This window comes from Thecamonas trahens, assembly GCF_000142905.1.
Source record: "Thecamonas trahens ATCC 50062 unplaced genomic scaffold supercont1.19, whole genome shotgun sequence".
Lineage (NCBI taxonomy): Eukaryota > Apusomonadida > Apusomonadidae > Thecamonas > Thecamonas trahens.
In genome coordinates this window covers 1-20,459 of record NW_013657661.1, presented here as the reverse complement: position 1 = coordinate 20,459, position 20,459 = coordinate 1, and the positions used below count along the sequence as shown (strand labels likewise).

The 20,459-nt window shown below is 64.7% G+C and overlaps 13 protein-coding genes across 13 annotated transcripts; 7 read left to right on the top strand and 6 right to left on the bottom strand.

Annotated features, from left to right (window-relative positions):
• Positions 1–117: 117 nt before the first annotated feature.
• On the top strand, positions 118–1,756 carry AMSG_04794 (adenylate/guanylate cyclase; the record flags this gene model as incomplete). The annotated part of the gene is made up of 3 exons (XM_013903015.1): positions 118–945; positions 987–1,637; positions 1,682–1,756. The coding sequence occupies 3 exons, from the start codon at positions 118–120 to the stop codon at positions 1,754–1,756; spliced, it is 1,554 nt and encodes a 517-aa protein (XP_013758469.1).
• AMSG_04793 (RNA splicing factor) lies at positions 1,653–4,598 on the bottom strand (the record flags this gene model as incomplete). Its single annotated transcript, XM_013903014.1, has 2 exons — positions 1,653–3,057; positions 3,129–4,598. 2 exons carry the CDS (start codon positions 4,596–4,598, stop codon positions 1,771–1,773), a joined length of 2,757 nt encoding a protein of 918 aa, XP_013758468.1. The 3' UTR covers positions 1,653–1,770.
• Positions 4,599–5,092: 494 nt separating this feature from the next.
• Positions 5,093–6,278, top strand: AMSG_04792 (uncharacterized protein). The gene has a single exon (XM_013903013.1). It carries the CDS (start codon positions 5,133–5,135, stop codon positions 6,237–6,239), a length of 1,107 nt encoding a protein of 368 aa, XP_013758467.1. The 5' UTR covers positions 5,093–5,132; the 3' UTR covers positions 6,240–6,278.
• A 100-nt stretch (positions 6,279–6,378) lies between these two features.
• AMSG_04791 (cell cycle checkpoint protein RAD1) lies at positions 6,379–7,772 on the top strand (the record flags this gene model as incomplete). Its single annotated transcript, XM_013903012.1, has 1 exon — positions 6,379–7,772. One exon carries the CDS (start codon positions 6,379–6,381, stop codon positions 7,348–7,350), a length of 972 nt encoding a protein of 323 aa, XP_013758466.1. The 3' UTR covers positions 7,351–7,772.
• On the bottom strand, positions 7,031–8,368 carry AMSG_04790 (peroxisome assembly factor 1). Its single transcript, XM_013903011.1, has one exon. It carries the CDS (start codon positions 8,358–8,360, stop codon positions 7,368–7,370), a length of 993 nt encoding a protein of 330 aa, XP_013758465.1. The 5' UTR covers positions 8,361–8,368; the 3' UTR covers positions 7,031–7,367.
• A 319-nt stretch (positions 8,369–8,687) lies between these two features.
• Positions 8,688–9,874, top strand: AMSG_04789 (beta-keto acyl reductase). Its single transcript, XM_013903010.1, has 2 exons — positions 8,688–8,941; positions 9,056–9,874. The coding sequence occupies exons 1-2, from the start codon at positions 8,740–8,742 to the stop codon at positions 9,853–9,855; spliced, it is 1,002 nt and encodes a 333-aa protein (XP_013758464.1). The 5' UTR covers positions 8,688–8,739; the 3' UTR covers positions 9,856–9,874.
• AMSG_04788 (uncharacterized protein) lies at positions 9,789–10,513 on the bottom strand. Its single transcript, XM_013903009.1, has one exon. The coding sequence runs from the start codon at positions 10,446–10,448 to the stop codon at positions 9,903–9,905; it is 546 nt and encodes a 181-aa protein (XP_013758463.1). The 5' UTR covers positions 10,449–10,513; the 3' UTR covers positions 9,789–9,902.
• A 259-nt stretch (positions 10,514–10,772) lies between these two features.
• On the top strand, positions 10,773–11,599 carry AMSG_04787 (uncharacterized protein; the record flags this gene model as incomplete). Its single annotated transcript, XM_013903008.1, has 1 exon — positions 10,773–11,599. The coding sequence occupies one exon, from the start codon at positions 10,773–10,775 to the stop codon at positions 11,568–11,570; it is 798 nt and encodes a 265-aa protein (XP_013758462.1). The 3' UTR covers positions 11,571–11,599.
• A 353-nt stretch (positions 11,600–11,952) lies between these two features.
• Positions 11,953–14,590, top strand: AMSG_04786 (aconitate hydratase). Its single transcript, XM_013903007.1, has 2 exons — positions 11,953–11,993; positions 12,283–14,590. Exons 1-2 carry the CDS (start codon positions 11,961–11,963, stop codon positions 14,548–14,550), a joined length of 2,301 nt encoding a protein of 766 aa, XP_013758461.1. The 5' UTR covers positions 11,953–11,960; the 3' UTR covers positions 14,551–14,590.
• A 46-nt stretch (positions 14,591–14,636) lies between these two features.
• AMSG_04785 (cysteine desulfurase) lies at positions 14,637–15,806 on the bottom strand (the record flags this gene model as incomplete). The annotated part of the gene is made up of 1 exon (XM_013903006.1): positions 14,637–15,806. The coding sequence occupies one exon, from the start codon at positions 15,804–15,806 to the stop codon at positions 14,637–14,639; it is 1,170 nt and encodes a 389-aa protein (XP_013758460.1).
• A 154-nt stretch (positions 15,807–15,960) lies between these two features.
• Positions 15,961–17,660, bottom strand: AMSG_04784 (uncharacterized protein; the record flags this gene model as incomplete). The annotated part of the gene is made up of 1 exon (XM_013903005.1): positions 15,961–17,660. The coding sequence occupies exon 1, from the start codon at positions 17,548–17,550 to the stop codon at positions 15,961–15,963; it is 1,590 nt and encodes a 529-aa protein (XP_013758459.1). The 5' UTR covers positions 17,551–17,660.
• A 185-nt stretch (positions 17,661–17,845) lies between these two features.
• Positions 17,846–18,448, bottom strand: AMSG_04783 (uncharacterized protein; the record flags this gene model as incomplete). The annotated part of the gene is made up of 1 exon (XM_013903004.1): positions 17,846–18,448. The coding sequence occupies one exon, from the start codon at positions 18,446–18,448 to the stop codon at positions 17,846–17,848; it is 603 nt and encodes a 200-aa protein (XP_013758458.1).
• A 1,335-nt stretch (positions 18,449–19,783) lies between these two features.
• AMSG_04782 (uncharacterized protein) lies at positions 19,784–20,332 on the top strand (the record flags this gene model as incomplete). The annotated part of the gene is made up of 1 exon (XM_013903003.1): positions 19,784–20,332. A coding segment is annotated over one exon (549 nt), but the record flags the coding sequence as incomplete, so codon positions are not given.
• Positions 20,333–20,459: the final 127 nt, after the last annotated feature.

The window sequence follows — 20,459 nt, the reverse complement described above, 5'->3', positions numbered from 1 at the left end:
CTACTACACAGTACGTGACCAACCCCCCTCCCCCTCCCCCCTCCCCCCCCCCCCCCCCCTCGCCTCGCATCACGACCTAAATTTCCCGCCCTCTCATCACAACCCGTCCGCAACCAGATGTCGCTGCCTGTGGAGACGCTGTTCCCTGGAGCAGACATGCCGCTCAAGGTGACCTTTGTTTGGAATGGGACACGCCGAGTTGCTGAAATCGTGCCGGCAAGCCCGCTGGAGGAAGTGCTGGCCATGGTCCATGGGCTGGTGGGCGAGGCTGAGGAGACCAAGCTGGTGCTGGTATACAAGTACGGCAAGGCCGGAGAGAAGAAGCTGGTCATCCGGTCAGAGCATGAGTTCCAAGCCGCATGCATCGCCTGGCCCGGTGCTGGGGACATCACCTTTGATGTCGAGCTGGAGGCCATGGTTGATCTCGACTTTAACGAGCTCTGCCTGAGAAGGCTGGCCCTGCTGGACAAGCCCGACGAGTTGCGGCGGCTAGAGTCGCGGATCATGGAGACGTTCGAGTCTCCTGGTGTGTGCTACATCATGACCATGGGCGGCATCGGTGACGTCGTCTACGAGTTCTCCATCTACCACGCCCTGGCACTCATCATGAAAATGCGCCAGATCACGCACCCGATCATCCGCGGCCTCGGCGGAAACATTGTCAAGTTTGAGGGCGAGAAGACCTTTGTGGCCTTTGGTGACGAGCGGACGGCGCTCGCCACTGGCATCATGGTTATGTCGGCGCTCGCCGAGTACAACGCCGAGGTCGACGACGCGATGCGGATCGAGGTCTCCATCGGCATCGACTCGGGCCCGATCCTGCTCATTCCGCACGACCTGTACGGCGACTGTGTCAACACTTCGTCCAAGCTCGGTGAGGATACCGCCGAGCCCGGCGAGCTGCTCATCTCGGACCGTTCGTATGCCCAGATCCAGAACGACCCAGTCTTTGCGCGGGCGTCGTTTGCGCCGGACAAGGTCAAAAGTCGGGCGTCGACCTGCCGTTCTTCCGGGTCATCGGCTCTGTGGCGCCGGCCGACGCTGACGCGCTCTACGCCCGCGCCTCGTCGGGAACTCCCGTCTCGCCAGTTGCTCCGTCGACCACCGCCGCCATCCACGACACACACTACCACGAGTGCACGTTTGCCAAGCTCTGCCGCCAGCGGCTGCTGCAGGACCGGGCCGGAAACACCAAGTTCATCGACGAGCGCATCCGTGAGCGGTATGAGCAGACCAAGGTCATCCTCGTCTCGGACATGTCCGGCTTTACCCGCACCGTCCGCAAGCGCGGCATCCTCCACTTTCTCTCGCTCATCATGCTCATGCGCAAAATTGTGGTTCCCATTCTCGAGGCCCACGGTGGGTACCTGGTCAAGACCGAGGCTGACAACCTGTACATGCTGTTTGACGACTGCGACGCCGCTGTCGCCGGCTGCGTCAAGGCCCAGCAGGCGCTCGCGGCTTACAACGACGCCCAGGCCGTCGAGGACGACAAGGCCCTCGTCGGCATTGGCCTCGACTACGGCCCGGTCCTCAATGCTGTCGACGACGAAGACATCTACGGCTACAACCGCAACCGCGCAGAGGTGCTTGGCGAGGACGAGGGCGACGCTGAGCTGTTGCTCATCTCGGACAACGTCCGCGCCAGCCTCTCGGCACCGGATGCCTTTACCTTTCCGAGCCCAAGCAGGCCGACGGCTTTGACGGCGACGAGCCCATCGAGTACTATCTCATCGAGTGGGAGCGGAGCGGGTGATGCGGCCTCCGGTCTCACTCGGGCAGCACCACTAGCCTCGACAGCGCGCCAGGATCCGAGAACACGCCAGCGGCGACCGCGGCAGCATGCACGCCGGCGCACCTGTGACCAACCCGCTGCAGCACATCGGCGAGCCCCAGTGCCCGCGCGCTGTCGGCTTTGGCCACCGCGATCCACGCCTCGCCGTACCGCGGCTCAGAGGCGCGAACGTCGGCCTCGAGCACTCCCCGCTCGTCATCACTTCCGATGGCCCATGCCCAGGCCCACGCGTCGCCGTAGCTCGAGTCGACCTTGCGCGCCTGCTGGAGCCACGCTTTGGCCTTTTCGCCGAGCCGCATAAACATGAAAAGCCGCGCCACATACGTCAGGATCCGCGCCTCACTCTTTGCAGCCTTCACCGCGTCCATCGCCCGCGAGCGCTTCTTGGCCGGCGGCTCCAGCTCGATGGCAAGGACCCAGAGGCGACCCGACCGCGGCAGCGCCGCCAGGCCCTCGGCCACAATCTGCCCCGCGGCCTCGCGGTTGCCAGCCATCATCTCGATCTTGGCGGCGCCCTCGAGCACCTCGTCAGAGCTAGGCAGCGCCTCGCGCCCGCGCTCGAGCGTCGCTCGTGCCGCCACGAGCTTCCCCTCGTCAACCTGCGTCTGTGCGAGGAGGAGCCACAGCGGCGCCGAGGTCGGAACTGCCCGCAGACCATCGCGGTAGATAGCGGCAGCTTCTGCAGGCGTCGCTGCACTCTGGCCGGCCATCATCCACAGCTTGGCTTCGTCTGGCCACGAGCTGCGGCCCGACGCCAGAAGCTCGGCCAGCCCGGCGGCGTCGCCAATCATCCGGGCGTGGACTGCTGACTTGACCCAGACCCGGGCCGATGGCGTCTCGGCCCGTGCCCGCGCCAGCAGCGCACCCGCGGCGTCAGCAGCGCCAGCGAGCGTTTCGAGCTTGGCACCAGCGAGCAGAATCGGCTCGCACCGCGGGACTGCGGCAGACGCCGCAGCCAGCAACTGCCGCGCCTCGCCGAGTTCACCAGCCTGCCACACCGCCTTGGCCGCCATAAGCCACAGAAGCGGGGCTGTCGGCAGGGCAGACACTGACGCCCGCAGCACCGCGAGTCGGACTGTCTCTGACGGCGCGAGGGCCGCTGCCCGCGCCCACAGCGCTGGATCGTCTGGCGCGTCTCCTCGCGCCCGCGCCAGCACTGCACTTGCAACCCGGTGGAGACCTTCGCCCGCATACCGCTCGGCCGCCTCAGTGGCGGCTGCGGTGTCGAGCGGCGTTGCAAAGAGGCTTGCAAGCGCAAGACCCTGGGCGGTGTTGGGAAGCCGGCGCGCTCGGCTCGGGCGATGTGGCTGTGCCATGCTTCGGCGTCACGAACGATGCCGGAGCTGGCGAGCTCGGTCACAGCAGCCTGTGCCACGTGCGCCACGTTGGGATGCGGCAGATCGCGGGCAGCGTCGGCTGGCTCTCGCGGCTCGGGCACTGCGCGTGCCTCCTCGAGGCGACAAACTGCGACCCAGACTCGGACGAGGGAGTCCGGATCGACAGCGGCACGCGCAGCGTTGAGCGTTTCGCGGGCGTCGCCGTACGACTGCAGCCGCGCCAGTGCCAGCCAGAGGTCGACGTCGGCCGGCACGCACTTGACGGCTTCGGTGAGGAGGACCCGAGCCTTGTGCGGCGGCTCCAGCTGGACTGCTGCCTTCCACAGGACCGCCGACGTTGGGTTCGCCTCCAGCGCCTTGCGGTAGACGGTCCGCTTTGCGGCGTCGGTCATCTCGAGCCGGGCGGCGGCCATCCACACCTCGACGGCGCGTGGAAGGCGCGATGCGGCGCGGGCGAGCACCCGCTTGGCCTCGTCGGGCTGGCACAGCCGTGCCGCCTCGAGCCACATGTCGGCCGAGTCGGGTGCCTCGCCGCAGCCCTCAAGCGCAATCTTGCGAGCCGAGCGCATCTTGCCGGCTGCTTCCTCCAGCCGGGCGGCGGCAATCCAGCTCGGCGCGTGCTCCGAGTAGGTGGCGCGGAGAGAGGTGAGCAACTCGCGGAGCTTGCGGTCGTCGGCCACCCGGGCCGCAGCCTCGAGCGTCTGGCTCTCCAGCTGCTGTAGGTAGGCCTCGGCGTTGACCGAGCCGTTGCCGCTACCGCTGGGGGCGGACGCACCGAGACCGGCGGCAGCGACGTCGAGCCGGGCCGAGACCGCCGACGCGCGGGCCTCGCCGAGCTTGCGCAAGTCGGTGGTGGTGGCATCCTGGGCCGCCAACTCTGCCGGAGTCAAGCCCGAGGCTCCGACCCGCGACGAGCGCGAAAACATGTCGTTCTCAACCTGCATGCGGAGGACCGAGTCCGGGACAGGCATGGCGGCAGCAGCGCCTGCGGTCTGCTTGGGCACGTACGCCACCTGGCCGACTTCAGGGATTGACTCCCACTCATCCACGGTCACATTTGTCAGCTCGCGACGAAGATCAGCAAACTGAGCATGGAGCTTGATGCCTCTCTGTGACTCCTCTGCCTCTGCCGCAGCATCCTTCCGCTTCTGCGCTTCTTCGGTGTGCCGATTGACCTTTGCGTCGACCGCAGCCCAGATAGCATCCGCCTCTGCATCTTCCGCCTCAAACACAGCATCGTCAAACTGTCCAGGCACTCCAGATACTGTCGATGACTTGCTCTTGCTCGCCTTGCTGCTCGATGAGTTTGTGCTTGCCCCTGGTAACTGAGGCCCAGAGAACCTCGCCGTGGCAATGTCCATCTTGGTGGTAAAGCCGACGGCACCCCGCCCCAACCCAGGCACGTAGCCCGGCGGTGGTGTGCCAAAGTCCACATAAAGCGACTTGCGGGTGGTGGAGAGTGACATGGTAGTCGTTGTGGGTGGTGGCGTGGAGTGGTGTGGCCGTGTGGCCATCACCGCCGCCGTCGCCGTGGCTGTGGTGTGGCTGGTGGTGCTGTGGCTCTGGCTGTGGCTGTCGCCTGGTTGCTACGAGTCGCACTGGTGAGCCATCGTAGCCTGACACGGGAATACAGGTACGAGATCAGACCACCGATGGCTGCCATACGATGTGCGTGTGTGTGTGTGTGGGGGGGGGGGGGGGGGGGAGAGAGAGAGAGAGAGAGAGAGAGAGAGAGAAAGGGTGCGCGATGACTGGAGACGACCGCTAGCGATGTGATGAGAGACCAAGCCCTGATCAACCGGACTCTGCCGTTCCCCAAACCATTCCCTTTCCGATGTGTGATTAGTCTCTGATGAGCTCCTGCGTCTGCTTCCGTCCACCGCCAGCTGCTGACAAGCTGGTCAACACAGTGAGTACAGAGGCGGACAGGTGGAAGGCGGCAATCGCAGACCTGACTCTGTTTCTTCTCTTCTGTACCCTCCCAAGCCCAAACGTATAACATGGCGTCAGCGCAGATGATGATGATGATCATGTGCTGTATGGTGGTGGCCGCGGTATTGGTGGTGGGGACGGCTGGTGAGGCTGCAAACGGTGCCGCGACCGAGGGCACACTGACGCTGCTGGTGGCGTACTGCCCGACGCTTACGACCAACGCAGGAGCGGTGGTGGAGGTGGATACGGTGAGCGGCGATATCAAGGTGGTGGGGAGCTTCACATGGCCGGGTGAGGCTGTCTTTGGCTGTGTCGCCGACTATGATCCCAACGTTGCCGTGGCGGGCTCTTCCATCTGGCTCAACTTTGTGGCCGACGATGGCGTCTTTGTTGAGGTGGATCTCGACAAGGGCGCGGTGGCGGGCAAGTTCTCGGCAGGCGACCCGTTTTTCACCGGCTTTGAGACCTTTGGCCTTGTTGATCGCAAGCTGCTGGGCATTTCAGGGACGGTCACCCAGTCGGGCCTCTGTGACGACGGGTGCTTCCAGTACGGCGCCATGGATCTCGACGGCAAGTACAAGGCCGGCGAGAACATCCTGTTCAAGGAGATGTCAGATGACGTCCACTACATCACCGACGATACGTTCTACGTCCAGGCCGGCTACGATCTGCGGGAGGAAAAGTGCGCGCCGGAGGCCGCCGACGAGTGCCTGCTCAAGCTCGATGTCAAGACCGGCGAGCTGATAGAGGCCACCTTTACCAACTACACCGTGTACGCCTACGCCGGTGTCCCTGTCCTTGATGCCCGTGTCAGCGCCGGGCCGATCGTCCAAGCGTGGATGGCCGGCTTTGCCGACGAGTGCCCGTCGGAGAGCTCGCCGAATCCCGGCTTTGCCTTTGGCACCGTCGACCTCTCGACGGCCAAGGCGACCAAGACGGCGTGCCTGGCGAGCAACGCCACCATCGACATGGACGAGTGGGTGGCGTCGTTCTCGGCCGACGGCTCGCTCTTTGCCACCGGCTCGGGCAACGCCTACGGCGATCCGTCGCAGCTGCTCGTTGTCGACACCGCGTCCGGCAAGCCGGTCTTCCAGTCGGAGCTCAAGTCTCTGCCTAAGACCCTCGGCGCTGCCCAGAACCTCATCTGGATCTGGTCGGTGACGTGGAAGGCGTAGTTGTCCCGGCTGCTGTAAACCACGACCTTTTTTTCGACACCGCTGCCAAAGGGCGAGGCCGAGGCAGCGTGGTGGGGAGAGGGCGACACGTGGGACAACACCCACTTGTCTCCCACCCCCCCCCCCCCCCTCTCTGGTCATGGCGGCATCTTCGCAACCGCTGCAGACCATCTCGTCGCCACCTGTGGCGGTCTCGCGTGGAAGCTCTGGGGCGAGCTTGGGCGAGGACGAGAACGGCGAGGCGGCCGAGCTGTACACAGAGACCGGAGAAGTCAACGTCATTCGCGACGTTCTGGGCACGCTCGATCACGTAGGCAAGGACTCGGAGGTGACGCTGCTGCTGCTGGAGAACGGGATCAAGCTGACGGTGGTCAATGAGTCTAAGACTGTCCTCGCCAACGCTTTCCTGCAGGACAAGCTCTTCTCCAAGTACGCCGTGGCCGTAGGCGTCCGCTTTACCGTCTCGCTCACCGTCCTGCTCGAGTGCCTCACTCTGTTTGGCACGTCGTCGACTGGCCGGCCGCTGCGGATGATCCACGCCCGCGACGGCGCGCCGCTGGTGCTCGAGCTAGTCGAGGCGTCGGTGGCGACCCGGTGCGCCATCGCCACCCTCGTCGCGGCCGAGCCGATCGAGCTCAACTTTGCCTCGCCTGACGTCCGGGGCAAGGCCATCATCATCTCCAGCGCCGTCCATGACGCGCTGTACGAGCTAGAGGGCGTGGCCGGCTCCATTGCCTTTGAGTTTGTGCCGCAGACTCGCGCGGCAAGCGCCATGTTCCGCATGAGTGCTCGCGGCTCGGCCGGCTCATGTGCCATCGAGTTCCCGCACACGTCGGACGGCGGCGGCACCAGCGGGGGCACGGCAGAAGTCGGCCCCGGTGCTGCTGCCCTCATCGAGTCGTTTGATACTGTCGAGCTCATCACCAACGAGTACAAGACCGAGCTTGTCCACGCCTCGCTCCGGGCGCTCGCGCTCGCGTCCAAGACCTCCATCCGGGTCAACACCGAGGGCATTCTCTCGCTGCAGCACATGATCAACCGCGGCGACGAGCTGATCTTTGTCGAGTTTTTCGTGGTTCCGGACGAGGCGTACGAGCCGGATGCGGCCTAAAAGCCGGCGTGACTCGGCTACGGCACTCGCTCGATGCCGCTCACTCCCGATGCGCATCGCGGGCACGAAAACGCCCCCGGGTCGCGGGCACGGTGCGCAGCAAGGCAGTAGTAGCAGCCAGAGTGGTGGCAAGGCTCGAGCCGAAAGGCAAAGCTTGCGGCGTTGACGCCGCACACGATGCAGCCGGTCGGCACATGCTTGGCGCCGGTGTCGGCGGCCGGGCCGACAAGGACGGATGTGGCGGCGCGAACTGCCGACGACGCAGCGTAGTCGAGCGCCGTCTTGACCCGCTCGATGTTGATGAGCGGGAGAAGGGCTGCGAGGGCATTAGAGAGCGCGATCCAGCCAAGCGTCCGGTCCATAAAGTGCAGCGCGACAAAGCGGGCTCGCCCCGGTGCGCTCCGCACAAGCTGCATGCCTAAGACTCGGTCCAGGAGCGAGACGTAGGCACCGGAGCGGAGAAAGACGAGGGCGTTGACGAGCGACGCGGCGCGGACAAGCCAGAGGACAGTACGGAGGATGGCGCCACCGAGCGTGCGGCGGGTGCCTGTCCGCCTCGCTGCAGTCAATACAGCAGCACCAGCTTGCCACGGTGATCCGCGGAGGTCGTCGGCACTCACATCGAGCATGGGCAGGCTATCGGCGCAGCTGTCGAGACGGATCCAGGCCCAGAGGCCAGCTGTGGATGCGGCGACATGGAGCAGTTTGCGAGGCATAGACGGCGGGATGAGCTCGCCCGATGGTGATGAGACGCGATAGACCATGTTGTAGAGCAAGCCGCCAAAGGTAGCATCATGCGACAGGAGCGAGGCATGATGGAGAAGAAGAGCAAGAGCTGCCGAGACCATGGCTTTGTGGCTCTCCAACCAAGCCTGTGGCGAGTCTGTCACATACCGCAGGGCATCGACAATGCGCGGACGGTAGACATTGGTCAGTGACGAGTTGAACACATACGAATCAGCAGCACCAGCTCTCGAGTACACCACATTCTCCACAAGTGCCTCGTCCATGTTGCCTGTGTGGCGTCGAGTGGTCTCCGGGTTGAGGGATTGAACCGGGGAGAGCGGGTGGGGGAGGGGGGGCGACGATCGGAGTCGTGATGGGGTGATAAGTGGAGATGGGGATGAGGACGAAGGATATGATGTCGTAGGGAGCGGATGCGATGTCGTGGGCGATGGATGTGTTGTTGTGAGCGGATGGAGGGGGCGAGGGGGAGGCTGAAGGAGGAAAGGAGGGAGAGGGATCGATCGGACGGACACGTGGCGAATGGGGGTGAGGGACAGACACGGGAGGGAGAGGCAGGGAGCGGAGAGGGGGGGGGGGGGGGGAGTACAGAGGACACCCAACTGTATTTTTATCTGTACAACTACGTACACTTTCCTCTTGATAATGGAGACTGTTACCATGGTGCTGAACAAGGTCCATGGACTGGTGGGCCTGCCCGAGTCGGTCGAGCTCCCGCTGGCTGTTGATCTGCTCATCCTGGTGGGTGCCGTCATTGTGGCCAAGTCGCTCATGGGCATGATCAAGGCATTTTACGTCTACTTTATCCGCCCGGGCAAGAACCTCCGCAACTATGGCGAGTGGGCCGGTACGTGGCGAGTGGCAGGGGCAGTAGGGGGAGGGGGGGGGGGGGGGGGGAGGGTAGCGGTGGTGACGGGGAAGACTCACGCACGGAAGAGAGGATGCTGACTGTGGTGGGCAGTGGTGACCGGTGCCTCGGATGGGATCGGCAAGGCGTACGCGGGCGAGTTTGCGCGTGCTGGGCTCAACGTGGTGCTCATTTCGCGGACACAGTCGCGGCTGGATGAGGCTGCGGCGGAGATTGCGGCCAAGTCGCCCAACGTGGAGATCAAGACGATTGCGGTGGACATGGGGTCGGGCAAGGAATCTGGCATCTACGAGACGATCGAGGCTGAGATTGGCTCGCTCAACGTGGGCATTCTTGTCAACAACGTGGGCATGTCGTACGACCACGCCGAGTACTTTGACCTGCTGGACGACTGGCGGGTGGATACGATGGTGGAGCTCAACGTGGCGGCCATGAACTGGATGACCAAGCTTGTGCTTCCGGGCATGAAGGAGCGCAAGTCGGGCGCGATTGTCAACATCTCGTCGGCGGCCGGTACCATCACCGACCCGCTGTACGCGGTGTACTCGGGGACCAAGGCGTACGTCGACTTTTTCTCGCGGGCGCTCAACGTCGAATACGCCCAGTACGGCATCGACGTCCAGTGCCAGATTCCGTTCTTTGTCACTACCAAGCTCGCCAAGATCCGCCGCTCCTCGCTCTTTATTCCCACGCCTGCCGGCTTTGCTCGTGCCTCGGTCTCCAAGATCGGCTACGAGGCCTCGATCGTTCCGTTCTGGGCCCATGCCCTCCAGGCCTACATCTTCTCGCTCCTCCCGGTGCGGGTTGCCAACGCCAAGCTTATGGGCGACCACCTGTCGCTCCGCAAGCGCGCCCTCCGCCGCAAGGCCGAGAAGGCTGCCAAGGGCGAGTAAAGATCACCTGGGTTTTTCACTATTGGAGCCTCTGTTTACACCTCACCTCACATGACCGACATCCGCTGCTCCATGTTGACCTTGCGGCCGACGTGGAAGGCGAGGGCGGCGGCGAGGGCGACGATGGCGTACAGCAGTGCCACACCGCCGGCGCACGAGCCGCCGGCCTTGAAAAGGAGCGTCGACCACGAGGCGGCGAGATGGATGGCGGCGACGGCGGCCGGGTAGCGGAGCTCGGACCGGTGGTAGCCATAAAAGGCGACCGGCATAAAGACGATGTTGAGGAGAACAAAGGCAAGGGTGGAGAGCGCGTTGATAAAGAAGAGCGAGGTGGCCGGGCAAGCCGGAGTGAAGAGGGCACCCGGACCACGACCCTCGTACAGCAGGCCACCATATGAGGCCAGGGCATGAATGGCAGCATATCCCAGACCAGCAGCAGTGGCAAAGCCCATTCTCCGGTAGATGTCTAGTGGACGCATGCCCTCGATGAGCAGCCGCAGCTCGATCTTTGCCCAGAGCATGTGAAAGAGGCCACGAACAGCTTCGCTAATGACTACCGAGAAGAAGACCACGGCTCCGTACGAGCTCTGCATGGGCGGGATGATGGTCCACCACAGCGCTCCACAGAACGATGCCACCAGCCATACGAATGATCTGGACGAGGGAGAGGGGGGGGAGGGGAGGGAGGAGGCAAGAGATCTTGGAATCTTGAGATGTAGGCTGATGAGACGATGGATGGGTGGCGATGGTGGGTGGGTGTGGTTGGCGGTCGGACGGTGTGGCGACTTGGTCGACATGGCTGCTGCTCACCTCGGGTGGTGCTCACCTCGGCTCCGGCCAGGGCACAGGGCTCGTAGTTGACCTCACTTTGACGCACTCCACCCTATACACTCTCCCACGTCATCTATTTGTGGCTCATGAACCTTCCGCTGGTGGTGGGCGTGCTGGTGGTGGTGGCGGCGTCGCCGCTGGTGCTCGACGGCTTGCATGCGGTGTGTCCACGGCTCGGCATCGGCCGCAGGGCCCAGCGATCGGCCGGCTATATGCTGATGGCCCTCCTTGCGGCGCTGCCGCACATGGGCATCGGCCTGCTCTGGGCAGTCTTTGCGCCGTATGTGGCAGCGGAGCAAAATGTTGTCTCGGGGCATGTGGCAGAGATGGCGCTGTCTGCTCTCGGCCTGGTTCTCTTTGCCGGCATCATCCGCAACCTCGTTGCCGCCCTCTTTCCGCCGTCGCCTGATGGCGGTCGGGAGGCGGGTTGGGAGCCGGCATGGGTTGACGCCTGCCGCGAGTGCGGGCTGGACGCGGTGCCGGAGCGCGATCACCACTGCGTCTTTCTCAATCGCTGCGTCGACGCCTCCAATCACACCGTCTTTGTCCGTTTTGTCGTCTTTCTCTGGCTCGGCGCGAGCTACGCGCTCGCGATCTCGGGCTACGGCTACCTCGAGTGTGGCTACCACGTCCGCGCGCTCGTTCGGCCGCCCTCCTGCGCTGAGCTGGAGGGCATGCACATCCTCGCGCTGCCGCTCATCGCGCTCTGGCTCCCGCTCACCCTCCTCACTCTCCTCGTCGTCCGCCTCGCGATTGGTGGTCTCGGCCTCAGCCGCTGGCTCCGCGCCTGGCGTCGCGGGCATGGCGCGAGCAACCCAAAGACAGCGATTCCACGTCGGCGGGTGAGGGATCGCGGCTGGCGGGTGGTGTTTGGCGCGAGCTGACGGAGCCCCGTGTCACTTCTTCTGCCTCGACTGATTCGCCCGTGCTTCTCCCGGCTTGTCGGAGGGGCGTCGCAAGATGTAGGTCGCGCGGAACAACTGTGCGGCGGCGGCGACGTGACGTCCTCCTAGTCGGCGTCTGATCCGGCTCTGTCGCAGATCTGCGCCCACCGCAACTCACCCCATCCGATACAAGAGCGTGGGTACTGCAGACAGGCTGCAGCCATGTTGCGCATCGGCTGTGTGCTACCCAGGAGGCCAGGAGCGGCGAGGCAGCGGGCGGACAAACAAAAAATTTGCCGCTGCCCAACCATGGCCAGTAAAGCGAGGCAAAGAGGCGAAGAGAGGGGGGAGCAGAGGAGAGGTCGCCAGGCTTGAGCCACCCAACTCAACATGCTGAGCTTCTCGACGCGTGCTGTTTCCAAGGTACGACATACAATAGCAGTGTGTGAGGCATGGCAAGTGTGCTGTACAGTGTGCTGTGGCCGTCAGTGTATGCATGGGTGGGCGGGCGGTGCGGGCAAAGAATGTGTGTCGCGTCGCCCCCATCACCCGACCGACCGAACTTTCCCTCTTTGGCCGCCTGCCACTCGCCCTTGTCCCAGGCTGTGAGGAGCAACGGAGGTTACTCACGAAGCTACATATATATATGTGTGTGTGTATGTGTGTGTGTGCGTGTCGGTGTGTGTGTGCTTGTGGTGGCGAGAGAGTTTAGGCGCTCCCGGTGGCGCTCGCGCGTGCGGCGTCCAACGCCGTCCCTCTCTCCAACGTCGACGGCGGCAAGACGCTCGACTACGGAGCGCTTAACGACAAGCTGACTGTGGTGCGTGAGCGGCTGAACCGGCCGCTGACGCAGTCTGAGAAGCTGCTGTACTCGCACATGGTGCACCCCGAGTCTGGCGAGATTGTGCGTGGCAAGTCGTTCCTGGACCTCAACCCGGACCGTGTCATCCTGCAGGACGCGACGGCGCAGATGGCCACGCTGCAGTTTATTTCTGCCGGCCTCCCCACGGTTGCTGTCCCGACCTCGATCCACTGTGACCACCTCATCCAGGCGCGCGACGGCGCCGAGTCGGACCTCTCGCGCGGGATGGAGGAGAACAAGGAGGTGTTCGACTTTCTCAGCTCGGCTGCCAAGAAGTTTGGCATGCACTTTTACAAGCCCGGCGCCGGCATCATCCATCAGGTCGCGCTGGAGAACCTGATTATTCCGGGTATGCTCGTGATCGGGACCGACTCGCACACTGTCAACGGCGGTGGCATTGGCTCGTTCTCTGTTGGTGTGGGCGGTGCCGATGCGCTCGACGCGATGGTCGGCCTCCCGTGGGTCCTCAAGACGCCCAAGGTCATCGGCGTGCACCTGACCGGCGAGCTCAACGGATGGTCGTCGGCCAAGGACGTCATCCTCAAGGTTGCCGACATCCTCACGGTCTCGGGCGGCACCGGCGCGGTTGTGGAGTACTTTGGCGAGGGCGTCAACTCGATTTCGGCAACGGGCATGGGCACCATCACCAACATGGGTGCGGAGATTGGCGCGACGACGTCGGTCTTCCCGGTCACGGACTCGACGCTGCGGTACCTGCACGCGACGAACCGCGGCTCTGTGGCGGACGTTGTCTCGCGGTTCAACGACGAGGTCGGGTTCTTCAAGGCCGACGAGGGCGCGCCGTACGACCAGGTCATCGAGATCAACCTTTCCGAGCTCGAGCCCATGCTCAACGGCCCGTTCACGCCGGACCTCGCTACGCCGGTCTCGCAGATCGCCGAGCGCGCCGAGGCCAACGGGTGGCCGGTCGAGGTCTCGGCCTCGCTCATCGGCTCGTGCACCAACTCGAGCTTTGAGGACATGTCGCGGGCGGCGTCGCTCGCGCAGCAGGCGCTCGACGCCGGCGTCAAGTCCAAGGTGCCGTTCCTCATCACGCCCGGCTCGGAGCAGGTCCGCGCCACCATCGAGGCCGAGGGCCTTGTGGAGATCTTTGAGGCTGCTGGCGGCAAGGTCCTCGCCAACGCGTGCGGGCCGTGCATCGGCCAGTGGGACCGCGACGTGGAGGGCCCCAACTCGATCGTGACCTCGTACAACCGTAACTTTACTGGGCGCAACGACGGCAACCCCGAGACGCACGCCTTTGTCACCTCGCCGGAGGTCTGTGTGGCCATGGCCTTCTCGGGCAAGTTCTTTGACCCGATCAACGGCACGGTCGACGGCTCGTTCAAGTTTGAGGCGCCGCAGGGCCCCGAGCTCCCGCCGGGCGGCTTTGTCACGGGGCGCAACATGTACCAGGCGCCTGCCGAGAACCCCGACGACGTCGAGGTCATTGTTGCTCCGGACTCGGAGCGCCTTCAGCTCCTCGAGCCGTTCCAGCCGTGGTCGGGTGCCGACTTTGAGGACATGCCCATCCTCGTCCTTGCCAAGGGCAAGGTCACCACCGACCACATCTCGGCCGCCGGCCCGTGGCTCCGCTACCGCGGCCACCTCGAGAACATCGCCAACAACACATACATTGGCGTGACCAACAAGGACGGCAAGGTCAACGAGGCCACCAACCAGCTGACCGGCGAGACCGGCGCCATCCCCGAGGTCGCCAAGGCCTACCGCGACAACGGCGTCGACTGGATCTTTGTCGGCGGCGACAACGTCGGCGAGGGCTCGTCGCGCGAGCATGCCGCCCTGCAGCCGCGGTTCCTCGGCGGCAAGGTCGCGCTCGCCAAGTCGTTTGCCCGCATCCACGAGACCAACCTCAAGAAGATGGGCATGCTCCCGCTCACCTTTGCCGACGCGGCCGACTACGACAAGCTCGCTGCTGACGACCGCATCTCGGTCGTCGGCCTCAACGCCCTCGCTCCCGAGGACCAGGTGACCATCAAGGTCACTCGCGCCAACGGTGAGTCGTTTGAGATCAAGGCCGACCACACGCTCAACGCCGACCAGATCGAGTGGTTCAAGGCCGGCTCCGCCCTCAACTTTATCAAGAAGACTTTGTAGTGGAGAAAGCCCAAGCCAAACAAACGCCATTTTGCACCCGTCATGATCCTCTTTCTCTCGCACTCTCTTGCGCAGCACCGGGGGCTTTACGCTTGCAGCGCCCGGTACCCGTGTGCCAGCGCCCGCCCTGCCGCTGCCGCCTCGTCCTCAGTGAGGTACAGGCCGGTAGAGAGCCGAAGCGTGCCGCGCGCCCATTTGTCGGGGACGCCGATAGCGGCAATGACGCGCGAGATGGTGACTTCGCCGGCGTGGCACGCCGCACCGGCGGATGCAGCCACCTCATCACGCACCGCTTCAAGCAGATCCGATGCAAGCACGTCCGGGAACGAGACCGAGAGCGTGTTTGGCAGGCCGGATGCAGGCGAGTTGCGCACAAGCTCGACAGCCTCGAGCTCGGTAACGAGCGTAGTCCACAGCATGTCGCGGGTCGCGGCCATGTGCGCTGCCCGGTCTTCGAGGTGGTCGACAACCGCCTGCGCCGCCGCGCCAAGGCCCGCCAGCAGCAGCGTAGCCTCGGTACCGGCACGGCGGCCGCGCTCGTGGCCGGCGCCGTGCATGAGCGGCTCGAGGAGCGGCCCGAGTTGCGGCGCAATGTACAGCGCGCCGATGCCCTTGGGTGCGTACAGCTTGTGGCCGGCGACAGTGAGCAGGTCCACGCCGAGCGAGGAGACGTCGACGGGGATCTTGCCCACAGCCTGCGACGCGTCAGTGTGGACGATGATGCCGCGGGCGGCGCAGAGCTCGGCGATGGCCTGCAGCGGGTTGAGACTCCCGATCTCGTTGTTGGCAAGCATGAGGGTGACAAGGCCCGTCTCTGGTCGGAGAGCTGCGTCGACTGCATCGGCCGAGACGCAGCCGTGGGCATCGACAGCCACACGGGTGACGGTCAACGCGCCTGCGGCCTCGAGCGACGCGAGGACGACTTCAACGGCCGGATGCTCGACGTTGGAGGTCACGACATGGGTCTTGCCCGAGGCGGTCAGATGCGGCAGCAGGCCCTTGATGGCCCAGTTGTTGGCCTCTGTCCCGCCCGATGTAAAGACAATCGAGTCGCGAGCGTCGGGTACGCCAAGCATGGCCGCCACCGACGCGCGCGCCGAGTCTACCACACCCGCGGCAGCAGTGCCATAGCCATGGCTCGACGACGGGTTGCCGCACAGTGACATGTGGCTGCTCTCGGCAAGGAAGGCCGACATGGCTGTCCGCGCCTCGGCGCACAGCGGTGTGGATGCGTTGTAGTCGAGGTAGACGGCCATGGTGGTGAGGGTGACGATGAGCGAAGTGTGGCGGTGGGGGTAGCGGTGGGGCGGGGCGGGGGGCGGCAAAGCGGGCAGCTTGGAATGACATGAGATGCAGAATTTGATGGCGGTAGCTGATGGGGCCGATGGAAGAGAGGATGCCGGCTGAGCGCTAGATTGCGGTGAGGACGGCGGCAGTGGCGACGGCAAGGCCAGCGATGGCATGGCGGGTGGCCGGGGAGAGGGCGGCGGCGGACGAGGTGGTCGACGATGGGCCGGACGCGACGGTGACGCGGTAGTCGGACGAGTCCGAGGTGGTGGCAGCCTCCAGGAAGGTGGCTGACGAGGTGGCCGAGCGAGTACGGGCAGAAGGAACCTTGCAGGTGACCTGGATCGGGGTAGCGCCGGCGGCCGAGTTGAGGGCGCAGCGGGCGGACGTGACGACGGCATCGCGGTAGACGGCGCAGACGTCGATGTTGTCGACGGCGTCACAATAGCGGTCCACAAGCTCGAGAAGGAGGGCGCGGACGTTGTCGACAGCAAACTGGGAGAGGACGGTGTTGGCAGCAGGCGTGGTGCCCTCGATCTCAAAGGTGACCGAGTCAACGTTGAGGCAGGTCGGGGCGGTCGAGGTGGCGTTGGCGCGGAGGCCGCAGATCTGAGATGACTCGTCGCACGCCGGGGCGCACGATGGCGCGGCCGGCTTGCACGACGGGCAGCAAGACTCCTTGAGCATGACAGACTCCTCGCCGTCCTCGCAGTCGCGGATGGTGGTGGCGCAGGCGGCGACGTCGTCGAGAGAGCAGGTGGCCAGCGGGCGACGGCAGGTGGCACAGCACGCCGAGCCGCGAGCAAAGACCGGCGTCTCGGTTGGCTCGCACATCGGGCGCGCCGACGCGCACGCCGCACGCTGCTCGCGAGTGCACGTCCCGTCGGGAGCCGGAAGCACTGCATCGGCGTCCTGGATGCGGCACGACGGGCAGCACGAGTCCGACTCAAAGATCGGCTCTTCACCGGCGTCGCAGGCGCGGAGCATGTCAAACGATGCCTCGCACTGCTTGGGATCGCACCGCGGCCGCGGGCGGCAGGTGAGGCAGCACAGGTTGCCCGAGTCCGGCGACGGCTCGGTGTTGGCCGCGCACTGGCTCATCGAACACGTCGACGACCGGCAAGCAAGCTCGCCACCGGCGAGCCGGCACGACGGGCATCCAGAGCGGGTGTCAATCGTCGGCGGCGTCGAGGCGGAGCACGGCGGAATCGAGGCGGTCGCGTTGCAGATCGGCGGCCGAGTGCACGAAACGGTGCAGGCCGAAGTGTCGATCGTCGGCTGGACGCCGGGAGCGCAGGTCGTTGCGCCCGACGCGGGACGGAGGCCCTGGCCCTCGCACGGCGGACGGCATGAGAGACAGCAGTTTGGCTCAGCCGAGCGGGTCGGAAGGACGCCGGCGGCGCACGGCGGGGACGGCGGGCACGATGCGTCCGGGTTGCATCCCGGTGGCGGCGGCGGCGGCGAGCGTGGGCACTGCGCCCGCGTCGAGTTGGTGACCGGCAAGTTGCACGAGTACGTCCCGCTAGCATAGCAGCGGGCGGGATCGTTGCCGACTGGCTTGCAAAAGTGGCAAGGCCCATTGTCGGTAAACGACGAGACACACGCGCCGCAGTCGCGGTCGCGCAGCGCTGACGGGCACTGCGCCACAGGCCGGGCAGCGACAAGAGTCACAAGCAGCGTGAGAGCCACAAGAAGCGCAAGCGGATTGTTCATACCGATCTGGTACAGTTGATGGCGTGTGGAGATAAGAGCGTGTGAGAAGAGTGCGGGCGAGGGTGGCGCAGTTTTGTGGCAAAAAAGGTTACGGCTTGATGCGCAACAAAAATAGTTGATGCGAGTGAACACGCGTGGGTTGGCCTCAACCCCCCCCCTAGCCTGGGCCCATCCTCGGAGGTTGTGGGGGAGGAGATTGTTTGGGAGGAGAGGGGTAGGCATGATGATGCTTGTGATGGAGGTTGGTGGGGCGTGGGAGCTTCGCCTGGTTCGAGACGGGATCCATGACGCTGCATCAGCACAGCTCGTACGACGAGTAAAAGTGATGATGCGGGCCGTGGCGCAAAATGATGCCGGCGGCGGCAATGACCGGCAGCTCGTCGTTGTCGAGCCGGTGGAACGAGGGGAGGTAGAGGCGATCGCCGGCGAGCGTAGCCTTGACGACAACCTTGAATCGCTCCCAGGGGTGGCGACCGCCGGGTCGATCGAGTGGAAGCCGTGGGAGGAAGAGCAAGTGGCGGGTGTAGCCATTTCGGCCCTCGTGCACAACCATCGACGAATCCAGGATGTGTGGAAGAAAGGCCCACAGTCTCGGGCCGATGTCCGGGTGCTTCCGCTGCTGTTTGGCCCAGGTGACGGCGGAGAGGCGGACGAGCGGGAGCGCGGCGGCAAGATCAAAGCCGGCCAGCGCCAGCCAGCTCGGCGCGCCTGGAATTATCGCCACAGGCACCGCTGCGCGAGGGTAACCGCACGGCTGCGGTAGGCTCCCCGGAGCAGGTAGCAACTCGTGGGCCGCGACGAGGTCCGCCGCAGCCGCCGTCCACGCTGGGCAGTCGGCAACGGCGGCAACCGCGAGAGCAAGCGCATCAGCAGCAGCGGCCGATGCCGCCACGAGCATGCCCGAACAAGGTGAGATGCTAGCTACCTCGTGGTGCGACTCGACCCATGCGCAGAGAAGATCGAAGCAGGCAGAGGTGAGCTCCGGATGAGACGAGAAGAAGTCGGTGGTAGGCGCCGAGCAGCCGAGCTCATCGGCAGCGGACTCCCACATCTCGTGCAGTATCATGCAAAAGGAGACAGAGCATGTTGGAGGAGGTGGCGGGTATGAGGACGACATGACGGTCCTGCCATGGATGGAGGTGGCAGTGGGCGAGAGGTGGTATCGAAGCCGGGAGAAGGGTCGATGACTCGACTTGCGCATCGCCATCGATGGTGGAGAGACAGGCGGTTCGACGATACCAATGGGGAGGCACGGTAAGGTGTGGATGTGTGTGAGGCTATCTGCACTTGCAGCCGCCGGCAGGGTGCGATCAGCGAGAGCTGGGAGAGCGGAGAGAGACAAGATCAACAAACTGCTGTAGTATGACTTCAAAGTCGACGAAAAGGGAAGGAGATAAAGACGAGGAAAACAGAGTTCAAGCACGCGCTACGGCTATAACTGGCGAGCAGTATGAATATGGCTGGTATGCGGTGTGCGGATGTGAGGAAAAGAACTTGTAGGAGAATGGCCGTGGCAAGAAGGAGGCGATGTTGTCAGGGCGGAGGCCGTCGTTTCGATCCGTCGCGACTCAACCTGGTTGAGCAGGGAGCCGCTGGCTAACCAGCCACACGACTTCATGGAGGCAAGGGACATTGTGTTGCGGGCTGCGGCTGCCGACGGGGGCGGTATTGAAACTTCATTCCACGCTGGGCGAGAGGTGGTATCGAAGCCGGGAGAAGGGTCGATGACTCGACTTGCGCATCGCCATCGATGGTGGAGAGACAGGCTGGTCGACGATACCAATGGGGGGGGCACGGTAAGGTGTGGATGTGTGTGAGGCTATCTGCACTTGCAGCCGCCGGCAGGGTGCGATCAGCGAGAGCTGGGAGAGCGGAGAGAGACAAGATCAACAAACTGCTGTAGTATGACTTCAAAGTCGACGAAAAGGGAAGGAGATAAAGACGAGGAAAACAGAGTTCAAGCACGCGCTACGGCTATAACTGGCGAGCAGTATGAATATGGCTGGTATGCGGTGTGCGGATGTGAGGAAAAGAACTTGTAGGAGAATGGCCGTGGCAAGAAGGAGGCGATGTTGTCAGGGCGGAGGCCGTCGTTTCGATCCGTCGCGACTCAACCTGGTTGAGCAGGGAGCCGCTGGCTAACCAGCCACACGACTTCATGGAGGCAAGGGACATTGTGTTGCGGGCTGCGGCTGCCGACGGGGGCGGTGGGCTCGGCTGCGACGTGGGGCTCATGGCTGTGCGGTCTCGCGCTCGGGCTGGCCCCCTACGGCCGCTGGCCGATGTGGTGGCGGCGGCGAGGGGGAGCGGCGAGCTGGCGGATGGCGTCCTTGCCGATCTGGGCACGCATCTTGGGCGCCTCGGCCCGGAGGACGGACTCGCAGGCGTGGTGCTGCCACTTGCGGCGGCGGCGGTGCGGCAAGTGAGTGCGAGGGCGGCGCTGGGGTATCTGATCCGCGAGGAGGGACCGGCGCTGGCGGCGGCGGCGGCGCAGGTTGGAGCCATCGGCGAGCCGGCTGATACGCTGATGGTGGTGGTAGCGCTGATGAAGCTGGCACCAACGCTGAAGCGTGCCTCACGTCCGGCGAACGAGTCGGGAAACTCGCCGTGGGCGTCAGTGGCGGTCCCGGTCGGCGTTGCAGTCCTGAGGTGTGCCGCTGACGAGCCGGGGCCGACTCGGCTGACTCTCGCCGCGGCTGATATGGTGGCGATGGGGCGGATGCTGCAGGCAGAGGCCGACGCAGCTCTGGAGACACTGCTGCGGACGCATGCTCGATGGGCGGTAGGCGCAGGACAAGGCGCGATGGCGGCGGCATGGGCGGCGGTTGTCGACGCGGTGTGCGGTGGGCGCGGCCCGAGCATAAACAGGTGGGCTGCGGCTCGAGTCGCGCTCTCGCCTAGCCAGGCGA